General features: G+C 39.7%; 1 protein-coding gene across 1 annotated transcript in view; it reads right to left on the bottom strand.

Moving 5' to 3' along the window:
- MOV10L1 (Mov10 like RISC complex RNA helicase 1) overlaps window positions 1-18,780 on the bottom strand; it is a 66,787-nt gene that overhangs the window by 6,458 nt on the left and 41,549 nt on the right. The window contains 5 exon segments of the mRNA XM_044679287.1: window positions 3,985-4,134; window positions 6,130-6,303; window positions 12,061-12,225; window positions 13,376-13,475; window positions 16,136-16,257. Coding sequence (XP_044535222.1) covers window positions 3,985-4,134; window positions 6,130-6,303; window positions 12,061-12,225; window positions 13,376-13,475; window positions 16,136-16,257 — 711 coding nt within the window.

The following is an 18,780-nucleotide window of genomic DNA, read 5'->3' as shown; positions in this document are numbered from 1 at the left end:
TTTAGGATAATTATTTTTGGGTCAAAGGGTATGCAGTTAGTTTTATAGCCCTTTCGGCCCATTCCAAATTGCTTTCAAGAATGATTGGATTAGTTCACAACTCCACCAACAATGGTTACTCCCATTTTTCAGTATCTTTTCCAACATTTTTCATTTCCCTTTTCTGATATATTAACCAATCTGATAGGTGTGAGATGGTACCTAAGAGTTGTTTTAATTTTGTTATTTAGTTGTTAGTTACCTCTGACTCTTTATGACCCCATTTGGGTTTTTCTAGGCAAAGATATTGGAGTAGTTTGCCATTCTCTAGTTCATTTCATAGAGGCAAACAGGGTTAAATGACCTGTGTAGGTCAAATTTGAACTGGAGTCAGGCCTCCTGACTCTAGGCCCAGCATTTTATCCACTGTGCCACCTAGCTGCCCTGTTTTAAATTGCATTTCTCTTAATTGATAGTGATTTAGAGAATTTTTTCATATCACAAAGATAGCTTTGATTTCTTTATCAATTGGAAAATAATTATGGGGCAGCTGGGTGGCTCAGTGGATTTAGAGTCAGACTCAGAGATGGGAGGTTCTGGGTTCAAATTTGACCCCTGACACATCTTAACTATGTGACCCTGAGCAAGTCACTTAATAACCATTGCCTAGCCCGTACCACTCTTCTGCCTTAGAACCAATACCCAGTATTGATTCTAAGATGGAAGGTAAGGGTTTAAAAAAAAAAAAGAATTTATGTATTTTTGTAAATTTGACTAAGCTCTTTTCAAATTTCTAATTTCCAAATTTCTCTTCACCACCCCCTTCTTCTTGTCTTTTAGTCTTGGCTACACTGGTTTTGTTTGTACAAAACCTTTTAAATTTATGTAACCAAAATTATTCATTTCACATTCCGTAATGCTCTCAGTCTCATTTAGTCATAAATTCTTCCCTTATCCATAGATCTACAGGTGAAATATTCCATGCTCCTCTTATATGCTTATCATTACATCCTTTTTGTCTAAATCATGTACCTATTTTTGATTTTTTTTTTTAAACCCTTGTACTTCGGTGTATTGTCTCATAGGTGGAAGATTGGTAAGGATGGGCAATGGGGGTCAAGTGACTTGCCCAGGGTCACACAACTGGGAAGTGGCTGAGGCCGGGTTTGAACCCAGGACCTCCTGTCTCTAGGCCTGACTCTCAATCCCCTGAGCTACCCAGCTGCCCCTCATGTACCTATTTTGACTTTATTTTGTTATACTGTGTGAGGATTTGGATCTATATCTACTTTATGCCAAACTGCTTTCTAGTTTTCCCTGAAAATTTTGTCAAATGTGTTCTTATCCCAAAATACTAAATTACCTTGGTATTACTAGATAATGGTGTATCTCATCTATTCCACTGATCTGCCCCTCTATTTCTTAGTACCGTTTTTATGATTACTGCTTTGTAATAGAGTTTGATTTCTGATATTGCTAAGTCACCTTCCTTTACTCGTTTCATCAGTTTCCTTGATATTCTTGACCTTTTGTTCTTTCAGATGAATTCTGTTGTTCTTTTCTCAAGCTCTATGATTTTTCTGGTAATTTTGTGGCTATAAATGGCACTGAATAAGTAAATTATTTTAGACAAAATTGCCATTTTTATTTTATTGGCTCAGCCTATTCATGAACAATTAATATTTCTCCAGTTGTTCAGATCTGACTTTATTTGTGGGAAATGTTTTATAATTGTATTCACAGAGTTCTTGGGTTTGTCTTGGCAGGAATAATGCCACGCATTTTATATTGTCTGTAGTTATTTTAGATGGAATTTCTTTCTCTCTCTTTCCTGCTGGACTTCATTGGCAATATAAAGAAATATTGATGATTTATGTAGGGTTTTATTTTATATCCTGAAACTTAGCTTAAAGTTGTTCATTGTTTTACCCAGTTTTTTGATTGATCCTCTAAGTATACTACCATATCTTTTACAAATTTTGTTTCCTCATTGCCAATTCAAATTCCTTCCATTTCTTTTTCTTATTGCTATGGCTAGCATTTCTAAGACAATATTGAATAGTGATAATGGGCACCCTTGCTTCACTCCTGATCTTATTGGGAGGGCTTCTAGTTTATCCTAAATTACAGATAATGCTTGCTGATGGTTTTAGGTAAATATTACTTATTATTTTAAGGAGAGCTTCATTTATTCCTGTTTTCTAGTGTTTATTTTTTAAAGAGGAATGAATTGTGTTTTGTCAAAAGATTTTTTCTGCATCTATTGAAATGATCATATAATTTTTTTGTTATTGATATGTTCAATTATGCTGATAGTTTTCCTAATAGTGAATCAGCCCTGCATTATAAATCTTACCTGGTCATAGTGTATATAATCTTTGTGATGGTTTTTTTAGAAACTCATTGATGGCTTATTCAATTTTTTTTTCTAAGATAGGGTCATTTAAGAGTAATCTACTTTCTCTTCATTTATATCTGGACAATTTATATTAATGTGCAAATTTTCATCCATTTCACTCAGATTGTCAAATTTACTGGCATGTAACTGGACAAAGTAGATCCTAATAATTTCTTTCATTTCATCTTCTTTGGTGGTAAATTTGCCCTCTTTATTTTTGATGCTGATAATTTGGTTTTCTTTTTAAAAAAATCAAATTAGCCAATGATTTATTTTATTTTTAAAAATAAAACTAGCTCATTTTATTTATTAGCTCTTTCAATTTTATTAATCTCTCCTCTGTTTTTTAGGATTTCCAATTTGGCTTTTACTTGGAGATTGAAAATTTTTTCTTTTTTTTTCTAGTTTTAAAGATCACGACGCCCAACTCATTGATCTGTTCTTTCTCTCTTTAACTGAGGTAAGCATTTAGAGACAAACATTTTCCTTTAAGCGGCATTTTGGCGACATTCCATAGATTTTGACATATTATCATTTTCTTTAGTGAAATGATTGTTTCTATGATTTGTTCTCTGATCCACTCAATTCTTTAGGATTAGATTTAGCTTTCAATTGATTTTTAATCTCTGTCCCTATGGCCTTTTGTTGTTCAATTGTTTTAGTTGTTTCTGACTGTGACCCCATTTATGTTTTTTTTGGGAAACATCCTGGAGTGGTTTGTCATTTCTTTCTCCAGTTTATTTTTATAGCTGAGGAGAATGAGGCAAAAAGGGTTAAGTAAACTTGCCCAAGATCACATAGCTAGTAAGTGTCTGATGACAGATTTGAACTTTTCCTCAGGACTAAAAGCCTGGCTCTCTATCCACTGTGCCACATTGCTGCCTATATCATGCTTAAGAATGTGATTTTCTACCTTATTCTTAGGAGTTCTAGTATATATGTTCCATTTTCCATATTCCTCATTTTACGTGTAGCAGTTCACACCTAATGACCTGAATTTTTTTTTCTGAGTATTTTCAAAAAAGAGGTAAGGTACCTCTGCTGAGAGAAGGGGAGGAAAGGGCATGGGAGACTTCAGGAGGGAAAAGAAGATGTGGAACTCCTATGGGAGTGGAGGCAGGGAATAAGTTGGGAATAAAAAATTAAGGCTAAACAGTATGAATCTGTGATGTAGCAGCACAGTTGTGGGTTCAGTAGAAGAGGTGGATGGTGGAAATGATTCAGGGCTGAGGTTGGGCAACATAGACAAAAGGTCAAAGGATCTAAGAGGTTGAAGAGGAAGCAGAGGGAAGCCAAAGTAAGAGTAATGGCCTCAAAAAGTCCTGAGGGATCAGGTAAGAGGAAGCTTATGGAGAGGTGGAAGAACAGGAAGTTGTGTTTTATTTTTTATGGGGTTTTGTTTTTATTAGAGAACTCAAACAACTTGTGAGGAACAGTCAAATCTATGTGTGACTGACCATCCTTCCATATGGCCCAGGAGACACCATGTTTGAGAGGAGATGACTGCCCATGAGGGAAGGGCCCCCAAAATAGAAGGGACCGAATCAAAGAAGATAGAAGGTGAAGACTTTCAGAGTGTGAGAGAGCCTTTGAAAAGCAGATCCTACCTGCTTTCTGTAGGGGGTGATGACTCCAATGTCCATCACTGACACTACACTGGAAATGTGCTTTGTGAGGAGGCAGCAATAACGCATCACTTGAACTGCTTCAGCCGGATTGAACCAAGATGGACTTCTTCCTTCACGTGTTTCACTACCCTACATTAAAAGGTAAGAGTAGAGAGAGAGAGAAATGACTGTGAATGAGAACATCACAAATACTCTGAAGGACATCCAGGATTCCTTCTTTCTTGTTATGTGATATTTAGAGAAGTCATGAGTTAATAATGGTTTAAAAAAATCTTCAGTATGTTTTCTCAATCTGGGGAATCAAAATGGGTGATTAAAGAGGGGTCTTTATAATTCCAAAGGTTTGAAGAATGATCTCCTGGCTGAAGCATGTCCCCTGAGTTGTCTGTGGAGCTGTTGGCATTAATCAAACCCAGACTTTCTTAGTGCCAATAAACCCCAGCCAGTGTTCCAGACTAGCCCTGTAATATAGTTGTCATGGCAGCCAGATCAGTTGTTTTAAAACCTACTTCTACTCCTACTCCACAGCTCTTACCATCCAGAGCCTGCCCTGACCCATAGCTCTGTCCAGGGCCTTGTGACCTACTCTTATTTGAAGAATGGAGTCACTCCAATGGCTGGAAGCTAATCCTCAAAGACCAAGCTATCTCCAACCTCTCTGTTACTGCACCCAATTTCTGGGATCCAGCCACCACGCTGTCATCTGTTGCTGCAAAACCAGAAGAGATCCTCAGCCTGGGGGGGACAGGCTGCAATTGTGAAAGACACGAATGGGCCAGAACTTACGCAAATGAAGAGCCCAGGAACTGAGGAGTGAGCTCTGGCGGTAGAGCTGGTGGGCCCTTTCTCCACAAGTTTTTCCCCTTGAAGATAGCTGTAAGGGCTGAGCTGGAAGCAGGTGTGAAGGATATTTTTTCCCCAGGGTTCTTGGGCTCAGGGTCCTGAGCCATTTGCCATGTTGGAAGGAGGGTAAGACAGAAGGAAGTAGACTAGTCTGGCCCAAGCAGACTGTCTCTCAGAAGGCATAGACTGGTTTGCCTGCCCAACACTGGCAGGTGGTATCAACAGGAAGTAGAGATGGTGGGCACTTTCTCCACAATACACACCTCTGAGAGCTGCTTTGCCCCAGCCATTCCCATGCCTGGAATATTCTCCTTCTTTGCCCCCCTTTTCTCAGAATCTCTGACTCAAATCAAGACTAAACCTTGCCATTTATATGACATTAAACACATTAAAACCTCTCAGCCTCAGTTTCATAGTTTAGAACAGTGATTCCCAAAGTGGGCACCACCGCCCCCTGGTGGGTGCTGCAGCAATCCAGGGTGGCTGTGATGGCCGCAGGCGCATTTGGGGGTGGTGAATAACTGTAAGGGGGCGGTGTTAGTATGTGACAGGGGGCGCCAAGTAATATTTTTTCTGGAAAAGTGGGATGGTAGGCCAAAAAAGTTTGGGAACCACTGGTTTAGAACAAGAGGCCTTTCCTGACTTCCTCAGTTATTAGTACTCCTTCCCTTATCAAATGATCATGAAGACATTTAACCTGTTTCTATGTTTTCTTCCTGAGTATAAATTAAGTTCTTTGAGGGCAGGGGCTATTTTTTTCAGTTTGTCTTTCTATCCATTTTGCCTACCACTGTGTCTGGCACACAATAATACTTAAGACTAAAGTCTTATCTTACCTCTCCAAACTCACAGCACATGAAATCTGAAGTCAGAAAGGGTCTTAGAAGTCCATGCAGGAAACCCTTCCACAATATCCTTGGGGGAAGGGGGAGGGGCAGAGGATCTACGAGCCTTTGTTGGAAGACTTCCTATGACCAACACCACCAAAATAATCACAACTGGCCCTTTATAGGAGGGCTGACTTTGGTTCTCAAAGTCTAAACTGGCTACAGCATTGGACATGTTACACATGGGGCACAAGCATGTTATATGGCTATATACACAACATGATTTTAATATGTTTGATGATATAAATTTTGATTAACTGAATGTCATCGGACATTCAGATAATGTCTATACCCATAAAGACATGGCAGCAAAATCCAGCTTCCTTCCTTTCTGCCCCTCAACTATTCTCACTGTAGGTTAGAAATCTTTTTTTTTTTCTTTTTTTAAACCTACCCTCATGCCATGGAAAATCAGAGGGAAGCCTTTCTTGGGTAGTTTTTCCCAACCCAACAAGGAGTTGACCACTTCAGTATCAGCACAGAACTCCAGTTCTTTATAGTAAAAGAGCTTAGATGGCAATGAGAGCAATGCAGAATGGGACCTGTAGTTCTTCACAAGCTTTGTAACCTGGAAAAAAAATAGACTTTAGAAAAGTAGAACTTTACAGACCTGTAGACACAGAAAATTTTTTTGTAATGGAGGGGGAAAAAGCAGTTCTAGGTCCAAACTTTCTTTTCATAAAATCTTAATGGGAAAAGGACTCTCATTTGAAGCAGCCACTTTTATGATATATATGTTAAATCCAAAGTTATTTTCCCACTTTACACTCTTTGGTATGCATCTGATAGGCTAGCATTACACAACCAAAGACTGTGCAATACAATAGCAGCCACAATACCAGAGACTAATTAGCTTTGTTCTGTTTGACATGAGAAGGCAGAACCAAATGCAAGGGGTAGAGACCAAGAAGTAGACTTAGGCTCAATGTAAAGGAAAACTTCCTGAGCAGACCAAAAACAGACTGGGCAGCCTCAGAAAGGTGGAGTGGTAGGGGAGGGTCTCTATCACCCCGAGATTGCAGGATCAGGAAGAGATTGCTTTTGAGATCCTTTTCTGCTCTAAGATTCTTCCATAGGGAATAAATGTTTCATCAAACGAGATTCTTAGGACTTTTTGAATTAGGAGATGTCCACACATAAGTACAAAGAGAAACTAGTGGGCTCCAGACTATGATCACTTCATTATCTCTGCTGAGTATTTTGATCTAAGTCAGAATGGAAGCCTTATGATTTGGGAAAAGACTGGCAGCAAAGATGAAAGGCAGAGGTAGAAGCTGTCTTATTTGTCCAAACAGAGGAGAAAGAGGCAAACATGTGCCCAGAAAGATGTTTTAGCCCAAGACACAACTCCAACATAACCAAGTGCAGCTTCCTTAAAACTACTTCTGGAAGGAATTAAATATAATAATACATTTTCCTTACCATTGTTTCTTTTTAAATTCTACCACTCTGAGAGGCAGGGGAGCCAAGTATTATTATTCCCATTTCACAGATGAAAAAATTGCCCTTGAAGGCAGGTAAATGACCCATCCGAGGACAAAGTTTGAGATAGTCAGGGATAAAATTCATCCAGCGCTCAGAGGCCTTAAATCTTGCTCTCTCTCGACTTCCCTTTGTTGCCTCTGGTTCCAGTCCCCTTGTGAAATATTAAGAATCCACATGGCCACTAAAAGAAAGGCTGCTCAGTGCTGGTCCAAAGGAGAGAGGGGATCCTGAGTCAGCCACAGATGGAGGTGACAGGTATAAGCAGGTGATCTTTCTCTAGCACACATTTAAGATGTGACATCACTGATGAGAATAACTAGCATTTATACAGCACTTTAAAGTTTGCAAAGCATGTTCTAAAATTATCTCTTCTGATCCTTAAAACAAGCCTGGGTATTATTCCAATCCTTTCACAAAGGATTAAGTGACTTGCCCAGGGTCACCCAGCTAGTGTCTGAAGCCAAATCTTAACTCAGATCTTACTTGTGCAGGGTATAGTGTTCTTTCTACTGTGCCACCTAGCTGCCTCAAGAAAAAAAAAAGGAGTAAGCAAAAGTGCAAGGGCATTTTTGTGACACAAAAAGTCACTATGATGATAGAGAAGATAAGGGTTCAAACTCAGAAAAAGACAGTGAAGTCAAAATAGCTACTTGTCAAAAAAGCTTCAAAGAAAAATGTAAAATGGTCACAAGCTGAAAAAAAGTTAAGAGAAGAGCTTAAAAAGAAGTTTAACAATAAAGTTACAGAGGTTGATTTAAAAAAATTAGGAAAAATGAGAATAATGCAACAAAATTATGAAAAAAAGTCAATCAATTGGAAAAAGAGATCCAAAAACTTATGGAAGAAAATAACTGTAAAAACTGGAATTAGGCAAGGAGAAGCTTCATAAGACACCACAGAATAATAAAACAATTATAGAGAATAATGAGATAATATACCAAAACCTATGAGATGCAGCAAAATCAGTAATCCAAGGAAAATGTTTATCTGCTAACATCAATAAAATAAAGAGCAGATTGATAAATTGGGTATGCAATTAAAAAACTAGAAAAAGAACAAATTAAAAATCTCCAATTAAACATCAAATTCTAAAAATTACAGGTGAGATTAATAAAAATGAGTATAAGAAAACCACTAAATTTAAAAATAATACTTCAAGTGGGTTTTATTAAAAAATTAACAAAATAAATGTTGAAAAAAGAAAACCAAATCAGTAGTATCAAAAATGAAAAAGGGTGAATATAACACTAATGAAGATGAAATAAATTTTAGGAGTTATTTTGCCCAATTATATGCCAATAAATTTAATAATTTAAGTGAAATGGAAGAATACTTACAAAACTATGAACTGCCCAGATTACTGGAAGAGAAAACAGAATATCTAAATAAACCTATCTTGGAAAAAGAAATTGAACAGGTCAAATAGTGGCTTCCAAAGAAAAAGGCATCAGGATCAGATGGATTTACAAGTGAATTCTCCCTAACATTTAAAGATTAATTCTAATATCAAATAAATTATTTGGAGAAGAAGAAGAGTCCTACCAAACTCCTTTTATGAAATAAATATGGTGTTGATACCTAAACCACGAAGTATAAAAAACAAAGAAAATTATAGACTAATTTCACTAATGAAGAAGGATGTGAAAAGCCTCAATAAAATAGCAGTTAAAACAATATAGCACAAATATTATAATATTATCACCAAGTGGAATTTATAGCCAGAAATGTAGGAATGGTTTAATATAAGAAAAACTATTGATACAATTGATTATAGCAATAAGAAGAGTAACAAAAATCATGAGTATTTTAACAGATTAAGAAAAAAGCTTGACAAAATACAATGCTCATTCCTATTAAAACCACTTTAAAGCATAGGTATAAATGGATTTTTCCTTAAAATGATAAGAAAGATCTAGCTAAAACAAGGCAGTAATTATCAGAACTATCTGGAACTGGCTAAGAAGTAGACAGTAGACTTTTCTAATAAGCTGTAGGTGGAACTGTAAACTGATCCAATTATTTTGAAGAGTAATCTGGAATTATGCCCAAAGAGTTCTAAAACTGCGTGTACCCAGCAATACCACAATTAGGTCTTTTCCTCAATGTGGTCAAGGAGAAGAACCTTTATGTTCTAGAATATTTATAGCAGTTCTTTGTGGTGGCAAGGAACTGGAAATTGAAGAGATGCACATCAGTTTGGGAATGGCTAACAAGTTGTGATATATGATTATGAAGGAATACTACTGTGCTGTCAGAAATAATGAGCAGGTTGATTTTAGAAAAACATGGAATGACTTGCATGAAAAGAGTGAAACAAGTAGAACCAAGAGAATGCGTGTATAGAGTAACAGCAATATTATTCAAAGAATAACTGAGTAACTAAGCTATTCTGAGTATTATATATATTCAAATCAACTATACATATCTATGAAGGAAGACGCTATCCATATCCAAAGAAAGAACTGCCAAGTAGTGCATGGTACTATGTTTTTATATATCTGTGCCAAAAGTGGCCTTCTTCAGTGCAGGGTGGGGAGGGAGGGAGACAACTTAAAATTTAAAAAGTAACCCCCCAAAATCCTTTTGTGTATAGGAAATGAAGTTATCCTTTGCCTGGGCCATGCTGTATACTGACTAGCTTTCTATACTCATTCTCCATGGGAGAACCTTGGACCAGGGCCAAAGCCTAGGCTTCACATAACGTATGAGCCAGAAAAGGCTGGAAAATGTGCTGGTCCCTGGGCAAGTTGGGGCCAGAGCCCAGTGGACCTCTAGCCCTCTTGGGCCTGGCAACTGTTCCTGTTACATAAACTAGGGAATCTGAAAGAAATATTGTTTCTGGGTTCAGGGATGACAATTTTAACAGCAGAGGGCACTGGTTCCCATATATTTCCACCCCTTATTGTCCATTTGCCAACTACAGTTCTGTATGTCTTCCTATCACTTCCAGTGGATTCTAACTTTTGGAGGGTAGAAGCAGGTCCTATCCATGGTCCTTTGTGTCCTTCCCTCACTCTCCCCTCATCTCCCCACTGCTATCTACAGAATAAGAACTAAAATATTTGCTTAATGAGTTTCTATAAAACACTCTGCTATTCAAACAAAGCCCATATCATTAGATGACAAAACCTATTTTTATCTTGTCATTTATTGGAAGAGGTTTATATGCATATTATTAAAATATCAGATTTAAACATCTTAAATTTTCTGTTTAACAGAAATAAATAAAATTTCCATTTAGAGTGTACAATTAAAATTCAATTATAGCAAATTCCACAGAACTTCTCAATTACTTTATATCGTATCCGAGGTATTTTATCATTAGTTCAACATCCTACTTCTATTCCTAATACCTGTGGCAGGCCAAAAGACTTACAAGGACTCACTGAATAAAGTTTCAGCTACATTGTAGTGAATTAAGTGACATCAAATACTTCTAAAGCAAGGGAGGATAGAGAAGTGAAGGGTCAGGTGGGTCACTGCTTGCTTCCAGGCCTTCCTTCGTGCTAGGCTGCTGTCCCTATGCAGACTGGTTTTCCTAGGGGCCACAATGGACTGTCTCAAGTGGCAGAAAAGGTGGAGAAGAAAAGAATATTTTCTTTTTTTTCTTTTTAATAACAGCTCCATCACAAGTAACTTTGCATGCCTGCCTTGTGGAACATGCTACTCTGTGAAACAAGGTAACAGGAAACAGTTCTTTGCACAGAAATAATGTACTGTTATGGGGGACTGGGAAGGGATTGGAAGCAGGGCAGGCTGCTGTGCTTCATCATAAGCATCAAAAGTATTCCTGCAAACTAGTGTCTAGCAAGGCAACGTTCCATGAGGTAGGTTTGGAAAAAGCCACTGAGACTAACATGGAAATATGTTTTGTGTAACTTCACATGTATAATTAATATCCTATTGTTTGCCTTCTCAATAGCTGGAAGGAACGGGAGAGAATTTGGAACCCAAATCTTTAAAAAGTAAACAATAAATAGATGAATAATAAGTTTAAAAAACTATTTTTATTCAGTTGTTTATAGATTACATTAAGATTCCCTTGTACCACAAAGGGCACCACCTGACAAAAAATGTTTTTTATATACGTGTGTGTGTTTAAAATGTCTTTTATTTTTCTATTTATCGGTTCTTTCTCTGGAGATGGATACTCACGAGTTATTCTTCAAACATTAATTCTGTAACTGATAGCATTTTTTTAAAAGACCAAGTCACAGGGTCTGATCACAGGCACTGTTGAGAACTCATCATAACCATGCCTTTGGGCAACTAGCTATGACACAGAATAGTAACAATAATGATGATGATTAGGTCATTCATTAATCATCTCCTGTATGCCAGGAAACGAAGAGACAAACACAAACAATAAGAATGCCTGTTATTCGCTAAGGAAACAAGGCCAAACCTCCGTGCATCATAGCTATCTAAGCACCATAAAGAAGCAGATTAAACAGGAGAATAAATAAATACAAAGGAGTTGACTCCTGTCAGGTCACTGGAGGGAGGCCACTCTAAGAGAACACCAGGAAAGGATTCTTTCAAAGAAGAGCGAGGAGGAAAATAAGCATAAATAACAGCTGGCATTTCCATAGTGCCGAGTGGTACCTCATGTGATTCTCCAAATGACCCTAAGAGGCTGGTGCTACTGTGAAGCTCATTTGGTAGATAAGGAAACTGAGGTTCACAAGCTCAGGATCACCCAGCTAGCAAGTATTTGAGGCTGCATTCAAGCCTCTGTGCACTATCCAGCCAGTGCTCTATCCAGTCACCACCTACAGAATTCTTTGTAAAAGAGCTTCAGGTAAGAAGATTTTAGACACAAAAGCAGCGCCTGACTCACCAACAAAGGATTGTAGGATCCACAAGCACCAAAAGCGTTCTCATCTCTCAGATACAAGGGCCGGGACATGAGTCTTTCCAACATGGACACGTTTAATCCATACGCCAGAGCTAGCCGGGACTTGATGACTGGGCCGAGCTGCATGGGATCTCCAGCAAGCACAATCTGAAGCACAGAAACAGCCTCAGAAACAGCTCCTTCATCTTTCTATGGGTCAAGGGGCAGCCGTGTAAGGCAGCGGCTCCCCTACTGCATATCTGTTTAGTCACAGAGGATGGTCATGTGTCCTACACAGCATGGCATGGCTAACAAGCACCAGGAGAACAACTGGGGAGTGGGAGAGCCTGGCCCAAAGCAGAAACCCTGGGCCAAGGCAAAGGTCTTTTTAAAACATCAGAACTATGGAGGGAAAAATCGCATACTCTTTGCTGCTTAGGTGTCATGGCTTTGGTGATGTCCTGACGGACAAAGGCCTGGAGAATGGAGGCCCCCATGCCAAACTGACCCAGAAGCCTATGGAAAGCTGATGAGAGAGAAGGGGCTCACCCCAGGGAGTACAGTATGAGCCTTGCTGAACATTAAGGGATGTCCTAAGGACACATGCCTCCCTGAAATGGGTTCAGATAACTGACTGACACTTCAGTGATGGCTCCTTGAGCCCAAGTGAGGAATCTATGAAGGCTGAAGAAATATGTGAAGAAGGCAGATGACAGGACAGTCACCATCAACAGGCTGGCAGCCTTAAGGAATTCGTAAAGACTTCAGGCTGACCTGAAGTGGGTAAGAAGCAAGCTTCTAAACAGTCACAGAGATTCCTGAGGACCAGTATATTCACTAATTAAGGAAATTTCTGTGTTCAGTGGCACTCTTCATGGATCATTACCACTATCATCAATTATCTTCTTTAAAAAATGAATGATGGAGGACAGCTAGGTGGCTCAGTGGACTGAGAGCCAGGCCTAGAGATAGGAGATCCTGGGTTCAAATGTGGCCTCAGACACTTCCTAACTGTTGTGACCCTGGGCAAGTCACTTAATCTCCCTTGCCTAGCTGTTACCATTTGTCTGCTTTGGCACCAATACACAGTATTGATTCCAAGATAGAAGGTATGGGCTTAAAAAAAAGAATGATGTAGGGATACTAAAAATTTATAAATTGCTTAAGGATAGCACTAGTTACTGTGATAATTCTAGCACATTAAAACACACTGACAGTTGCCTACAACATTTCAAAGTATTGGTTGATCAAAAAATAAAGCTATGTCTTGGGACAATTTTCTTTCTAAACATCGACAAATCCTCCCAATGCACCTTACCTGGCCGTTAACTTCGGAGACCAAACCCAAAGGAATGAGGCATTCTGGCTCACTTGCTTGTCCTGCTTCATCCACAAAAACATGTGTGAAATGTCCAATTCTAAAAAGAGAGACATGCTTGCCATCAAACTCCTGAGGTCCCAAGCTGTCACAGAAGCTGAGGCAATCACTGTTTGGTGACAGACTGAAAAAAATATACTAGATTCAGCCAAATTCCAGCCAGGGAAAAAGGAACTGTTGGGCTACATCAGTAGTCTTTTTGGAGGGGTCTTTAGGAAGCAAGGAGAAAAGTAATCAAATAAAGTTTTACCATCTCCCACTAAGCCCCCAATGACTCCTGTCACAAAGAGAGATTTAAGGAAAGCCAAGACATGCACTGTCTCTGAATATCTATCACCTTCCGCAACTTGAAACCTCATATTTTGGAAAGGAGGAAGAGAACTTTGTTTTCAGTAATCAGTAAAAAGGAAAAAATGCTCTGTATCCCAAAATAAATATATCATAGGATTAGAGATGGAAATAATTTTTTAATTCAGTCTAGTCTCATGATGCAAATCCCAACTTCAAAATTTCAGATGGTGTTTGACACCCATAACTTCTCATTCTACTCAACAATTTTAACAGGAAATTCTTGAAGGTAGAAAAGTACCTAATATCCAGAGGGGAAGTGACTGAGGCTAACTTCTTAGTTAATACTTTAAAAAGAGTAATTTCCATTGTTATGTAGGTAATTTGAAGAAAGGTGTGTGGTATAAGGGAATTTAAAAGGAGAAGCAAAAGAGAATTATATATGGAATGGTGAACCTCTATAATGTAAGTTCCACGAGCTATCTTGTTGTTGTTGTTTTTGGATTCTCTCCTACGCATTTACATAATGGTTTTCTACAACACCCCATTCTCCTACTCCAAATTAAAGAATAATCTCCCCCAACTCCTTCTGGGAACAATCCTCAGTAAATCAAAACATATTACTGGCAATAACCAGAGTCTGTGGCTCATTCTGCCCCTTGAGTCCATCTCCTCTGTCAGAAGTGCGGTAGTGTGTTTCCTCCTAGGTCTTCTTGTAGTAATCACAATTAATTCTTTCAACATTATTTCTCTATACAGTGCTGCAGTCTCTGAATAAACTACTCTCCTGCTTCTGCCCTCTTTCTTCTACATCACTTCAAACAGGTCTTTCCAAGTTTCTAAGACTATCTTTTTTCATGATTCCTTAAGACATGATACTGTTCCATCATACGGAGCACTATAATTTGTTCAGATATTCACTGAATGACAGTCTGCCCCTTGATTAGTTTTTGATTCTTTGTTACCAAAATTCTGTTACAAATATAGTCATATGTATGGTTCTCTTCCATTATTCTTTGATCTCTTTGGGGTAAGTGCCAGTTTAGTGACCTTTTGAGTACCACTATTTTCTTCCTAGTACAAAAAAGCAAAAAGCAGACAAGACCCAGAACCATAAAAACAAAAGTTTCATTTTCACTGCTTGAGTGATTGTAATTTTTTTTAAAAGGGGGGGAAAATGAGGAGAAGAATAAAAGCTAAAAACCCTAGGCTGACAGTGGGCCTCTAGAGGCCAAGTGGTCCCACTGGAGCTGGAGGATCAGCAGGAAACTCAGGGCATGACCTACACCTGTATTGGTAAACCTATAGCACACATGCTGGAGCATGTCAGAGGAGCGCTCTCCCTTCCCCATCTCTACACATGCCTGAGGACATATCTCCCATCACCCACTCCTCTGCCCAGCAGTCCATTGGGAGTGCTTCCTCCCTCCCCTGTCAGGGGTAAGGTGAGGGGCTCACATGCAACATGAGGGTTGCAGTTTGGGCAGTGGATCTCTAAAAGGTACACCATCACTGCCTTAGTCAATGATGCCTTAGGCACAGTCACAGATTCCTCACATCCTGCATCATCTGAAGCAACTGGCTGACACACCTGCTGACCCAGTACTACCCAGGATGATTCAAGGCACCTCTGAGGGTTTATATCTGGCTCTGCCTAAAAAACTGAGGCAGTAGACATATTTTGAGAATCTCCCATTTGCTATGGCCTTCTGGTTCCCTAAAGGGGATGAGGAGTATGTCTACCCCAGGTGAGTGCTGGAATATCCCTGGAGATTTTCTTTGTTATGCTCTAAGTAAAGTTTTTTTTTTTTAAACTGCTGGATAACTGCTCCTAACATCTGAATAGACTGAAACACTTTTTTTTTTTCCAAATTATTTATTCTCTACAATTCTTTCAACTGGGCTAGGTGAAGACACCTACTTTAGCACTTCTCTGGATTTCTTCATTGCTATTTGGTTTGATACTCTTTGATGTTTTGGCAGGGAGAATACAGGTGAGAGGTGGGCTAAGCTAATATTCCCACACATGGACCTTCTCAGCTACAAGTCTATTAATTAACACAAAGAGGAGGGTGGGAATGCAGGGAGCAGTAAGGACAAACAGGACACTGCTAAGAGGGATAAGGAAAACAAAAGGAGAGTTTATTGTAGGATGGCCCCTGTAGTGCCACATGAAAAGCAGAAGACTCCAAGTTAGTTGAGGGCCAGATTGTTTTGTCCTTTTGTGTTCCCACACCCAGCATGGGGCCTTGCATGAATCTCTTGACCCTGGGATCTACTTATGTCAGGGGTAGCTAAATCCTTCCTCAAGACTTCTCTAATGTCTTACTGCCCTTTTCTCACATGGAGAGAGTGTCTCTTGATCCCTTGGGGTCAAATTTCCCCCACAAGATGATGACACATCTTAGATACCTCACTCCAATCTGGTAGAACAGTCCAGAGCTACTGCAGGTAGTGATGATTATTCTGTATCGAGATGCCTTCCAGACATCTTCCCCATCTTTGCAGTAGAGTCTGACAGTATCACTGATAGTCTGTGAAAAAACAAAAACAAAACCAAAACACACACACGTAAAGGAGGCTGTTCTGTAAACCATTAACTATTTTATTCAGACACTGTCTGGCTGACTCTTTCTAGTTCATGCGTGCCAGTAGTAGAGGAGGATGTGTGGGAAACAGAGCTAGTAGGGCTAGTTCAATGGGAGCTCCTTCACCATGTGGCCCCTTTCCTGACTTCTTGCACCCATCTCCACTGAACTTTCTGATCCCATGACCCTGGTCTCCTGCATTCTCTCTGGCCACCCCCCAGATCCAATATGCTCTCCTCCTTCCTCAGCTCCCACTACTGATATCCCTGGCTTCCTTCAAGTCTCACCTAGAATCTCCCCTTCCACATGAAGCCTTCCCTGAGCCTTCTTCATCTCTGTTTAATCATTTCCTATTCATTCTGTATGTAGTTTGCTTTGTATACATGTATTTGTATGTTGTCTCCCCCATTTGATTGATTGTAAGTTCCTCAAAGGCAGGGACAGTCTTTTGTCCCTTTTTGTATACCCAGAACTCAGCACAGTACCTGGCACTGTTTAATGACGAAGATTGGAAAGATGGGTGGGAGCTGATGGTGGATGAACTGAACATGGAAGAGACTGAAAGGAGCCAAGTGAGTGAAATGCAGGAAAGGAAGAAGTTTGCAAAGGGACTAATGCTGAATTCTCTCAAGGACCTGCTGAGCTTTGAGAAGCCTTTATATTTCTTCCCTCCTTTCCAGGACTTATTTCCAGGATGCCAGACTCATTTTCCCAGGTCTTTCTTTGCCGTCTCCCCCACCTCATTGTGTTTCAGTTCCCTATTAAATTGTAAGCTCCTGAGAGCAGGGACCATCATCTAAATAAAGTGCCTAGCATTCAGTAAAAACTTACTAAACACCTGCTGACCGACACTGTTGAAGTTGTCAGTTTATGACACTGAAAGACAGTTGGTGATGCAAGATTAGAACTTGGGAGAGAGACAAGGGCTGAATCACTTGCACAGAGGTGGCGAAGGAGTGGATGAAATCACCAAACCCACCTCTGTCCCCAAAGTCTCTTTTTGTGCATCACATCCTCCTGGGCCCTCAGAGGCAACCCCTGGCTAGTGTCCTTCCTTCACTCCCCACCTGATAGCAGCTGTCATGACTTGGCACAGAGGTAGAAGTGGCATCTCTTGCTTTAGCACCCTCCCCTCCTCCACATGGCTCCTCTAAACACTACACTAAAGTTCAAAGTACCCTTTAGATCAGGATGTATTTCAACCCCCACCCTCATGTTTCTTTAATCAAATCGATCCATTATCATCACAGTAATAGTTAGCATTTCTTTAGCACTTGGAGGTTTACAAGGCCCTTTCTAGCCATGATCCTCATAATAAGGCTGGGGTGGGGGGTAGGCACTATTAGAGGCTCTCAGATGGTATGGTTGAGGCAGGGTTTGAACTCAGGTTTCTTGATTTCCTCCCTAGTACTCTATCCACTATACCACCTGATCAATGTATCTTAAAGTAAAAGACATTTAAACAAGCAGACTAGCAAAGCAAATAAGGAAAATCTGTCTCTGTGCACTGGGGAAAACTCTCCTGACTTCCATGTCAATGGTTAAAAGGAAACTCTCCTCCTCCCCAGACAACTCACTGGACCAGTGTTGCAACCCAGCAGGGACACCCTTATGTCTACAAAGCTGGCCCAGGCTCTCCTCAAGCCGCAAGTAGGCAGCCTAAGCTATGCATGGAGTTGTCTGAATGGGAACTGTAACTAGTAACCTTGGTGAGGATTGTCTTCATCAGATGGGGTGTGGTACTGCTGATTTGAAGTGGCTCTTTCTATTTTGTTTTGGGAAGAAGGTGCTTGGAGGTGGGGGCTCTTAAATGTTACCCTGGGCTCTAGGCACAGGTGACAGTGAGGCAGCTGCTCATTTTACATCTACAATATGTGGTTTCTCAAAGAAATTCAGGGATAGAAATCCCACAACTTCCCCTTAGGAAATAAATACCAACATTTTATCACCTTGATGCCCAAGTAAGATCGACTTCCCAAAGAAGGCTAAAAATCTGTCAGAGAGCTCAAAACTTGGGACTTATTATTGTCCAGAAAACACAAAAAGCCAGGCTATGGAACAAAGGGCAGAGGCAGAGGCAGAGATCTCATATAATGTTACTTGGGAAGATTTTGTTCTTTTTTCCTCCCTTTTATTTTCAGGTGAACTAAAGAATTTGGGATTGCCAGAGGGTCCACCTGAAATGGGTTTGGGGAACAGGATCTCTGCCCAGGGATTAAGCAAGAATTAAAGTTTATTTTTCACTCAAAATCATATGGAGATTTGGGGCAAAGAGAATTTTCCTGATGAGCAGAAAACCAAGGTTCAAAGAAAGATGTCTATGTTGGGTGGCTGGTCTATGATCCAAAAGGCCTTGGCCCCTGTAGATAAATCGCTTTCTGGAAAGAAAAATCCAACTATCCAAATCACTGGGAGCTCACAGGCCTCCCTATCCTTATGGGATGAAAAGTAGACAGGATTTTAAGCTAG

The sequence above is a fragment of the Gracilinanus agilis genome, chromosome 5 (assembly GCF_016433145.1).
Source record: "Gracilinanus agilis isolate LMUSP501 chromosome 5, AgileGrace, whole genome shotgun sequence".
NCBI classification, from domain to species: Eukaryota; Metazoa; Chordata; class Mammalia; order Didelphimorphia; family Didelphidae; genus Gracilinanus; species Gracilinanus agilis.
Note: the sequence above shows the minus strand (reverse complement) of the source record. Positions and strands in the feature narration are given on the sequence as shown.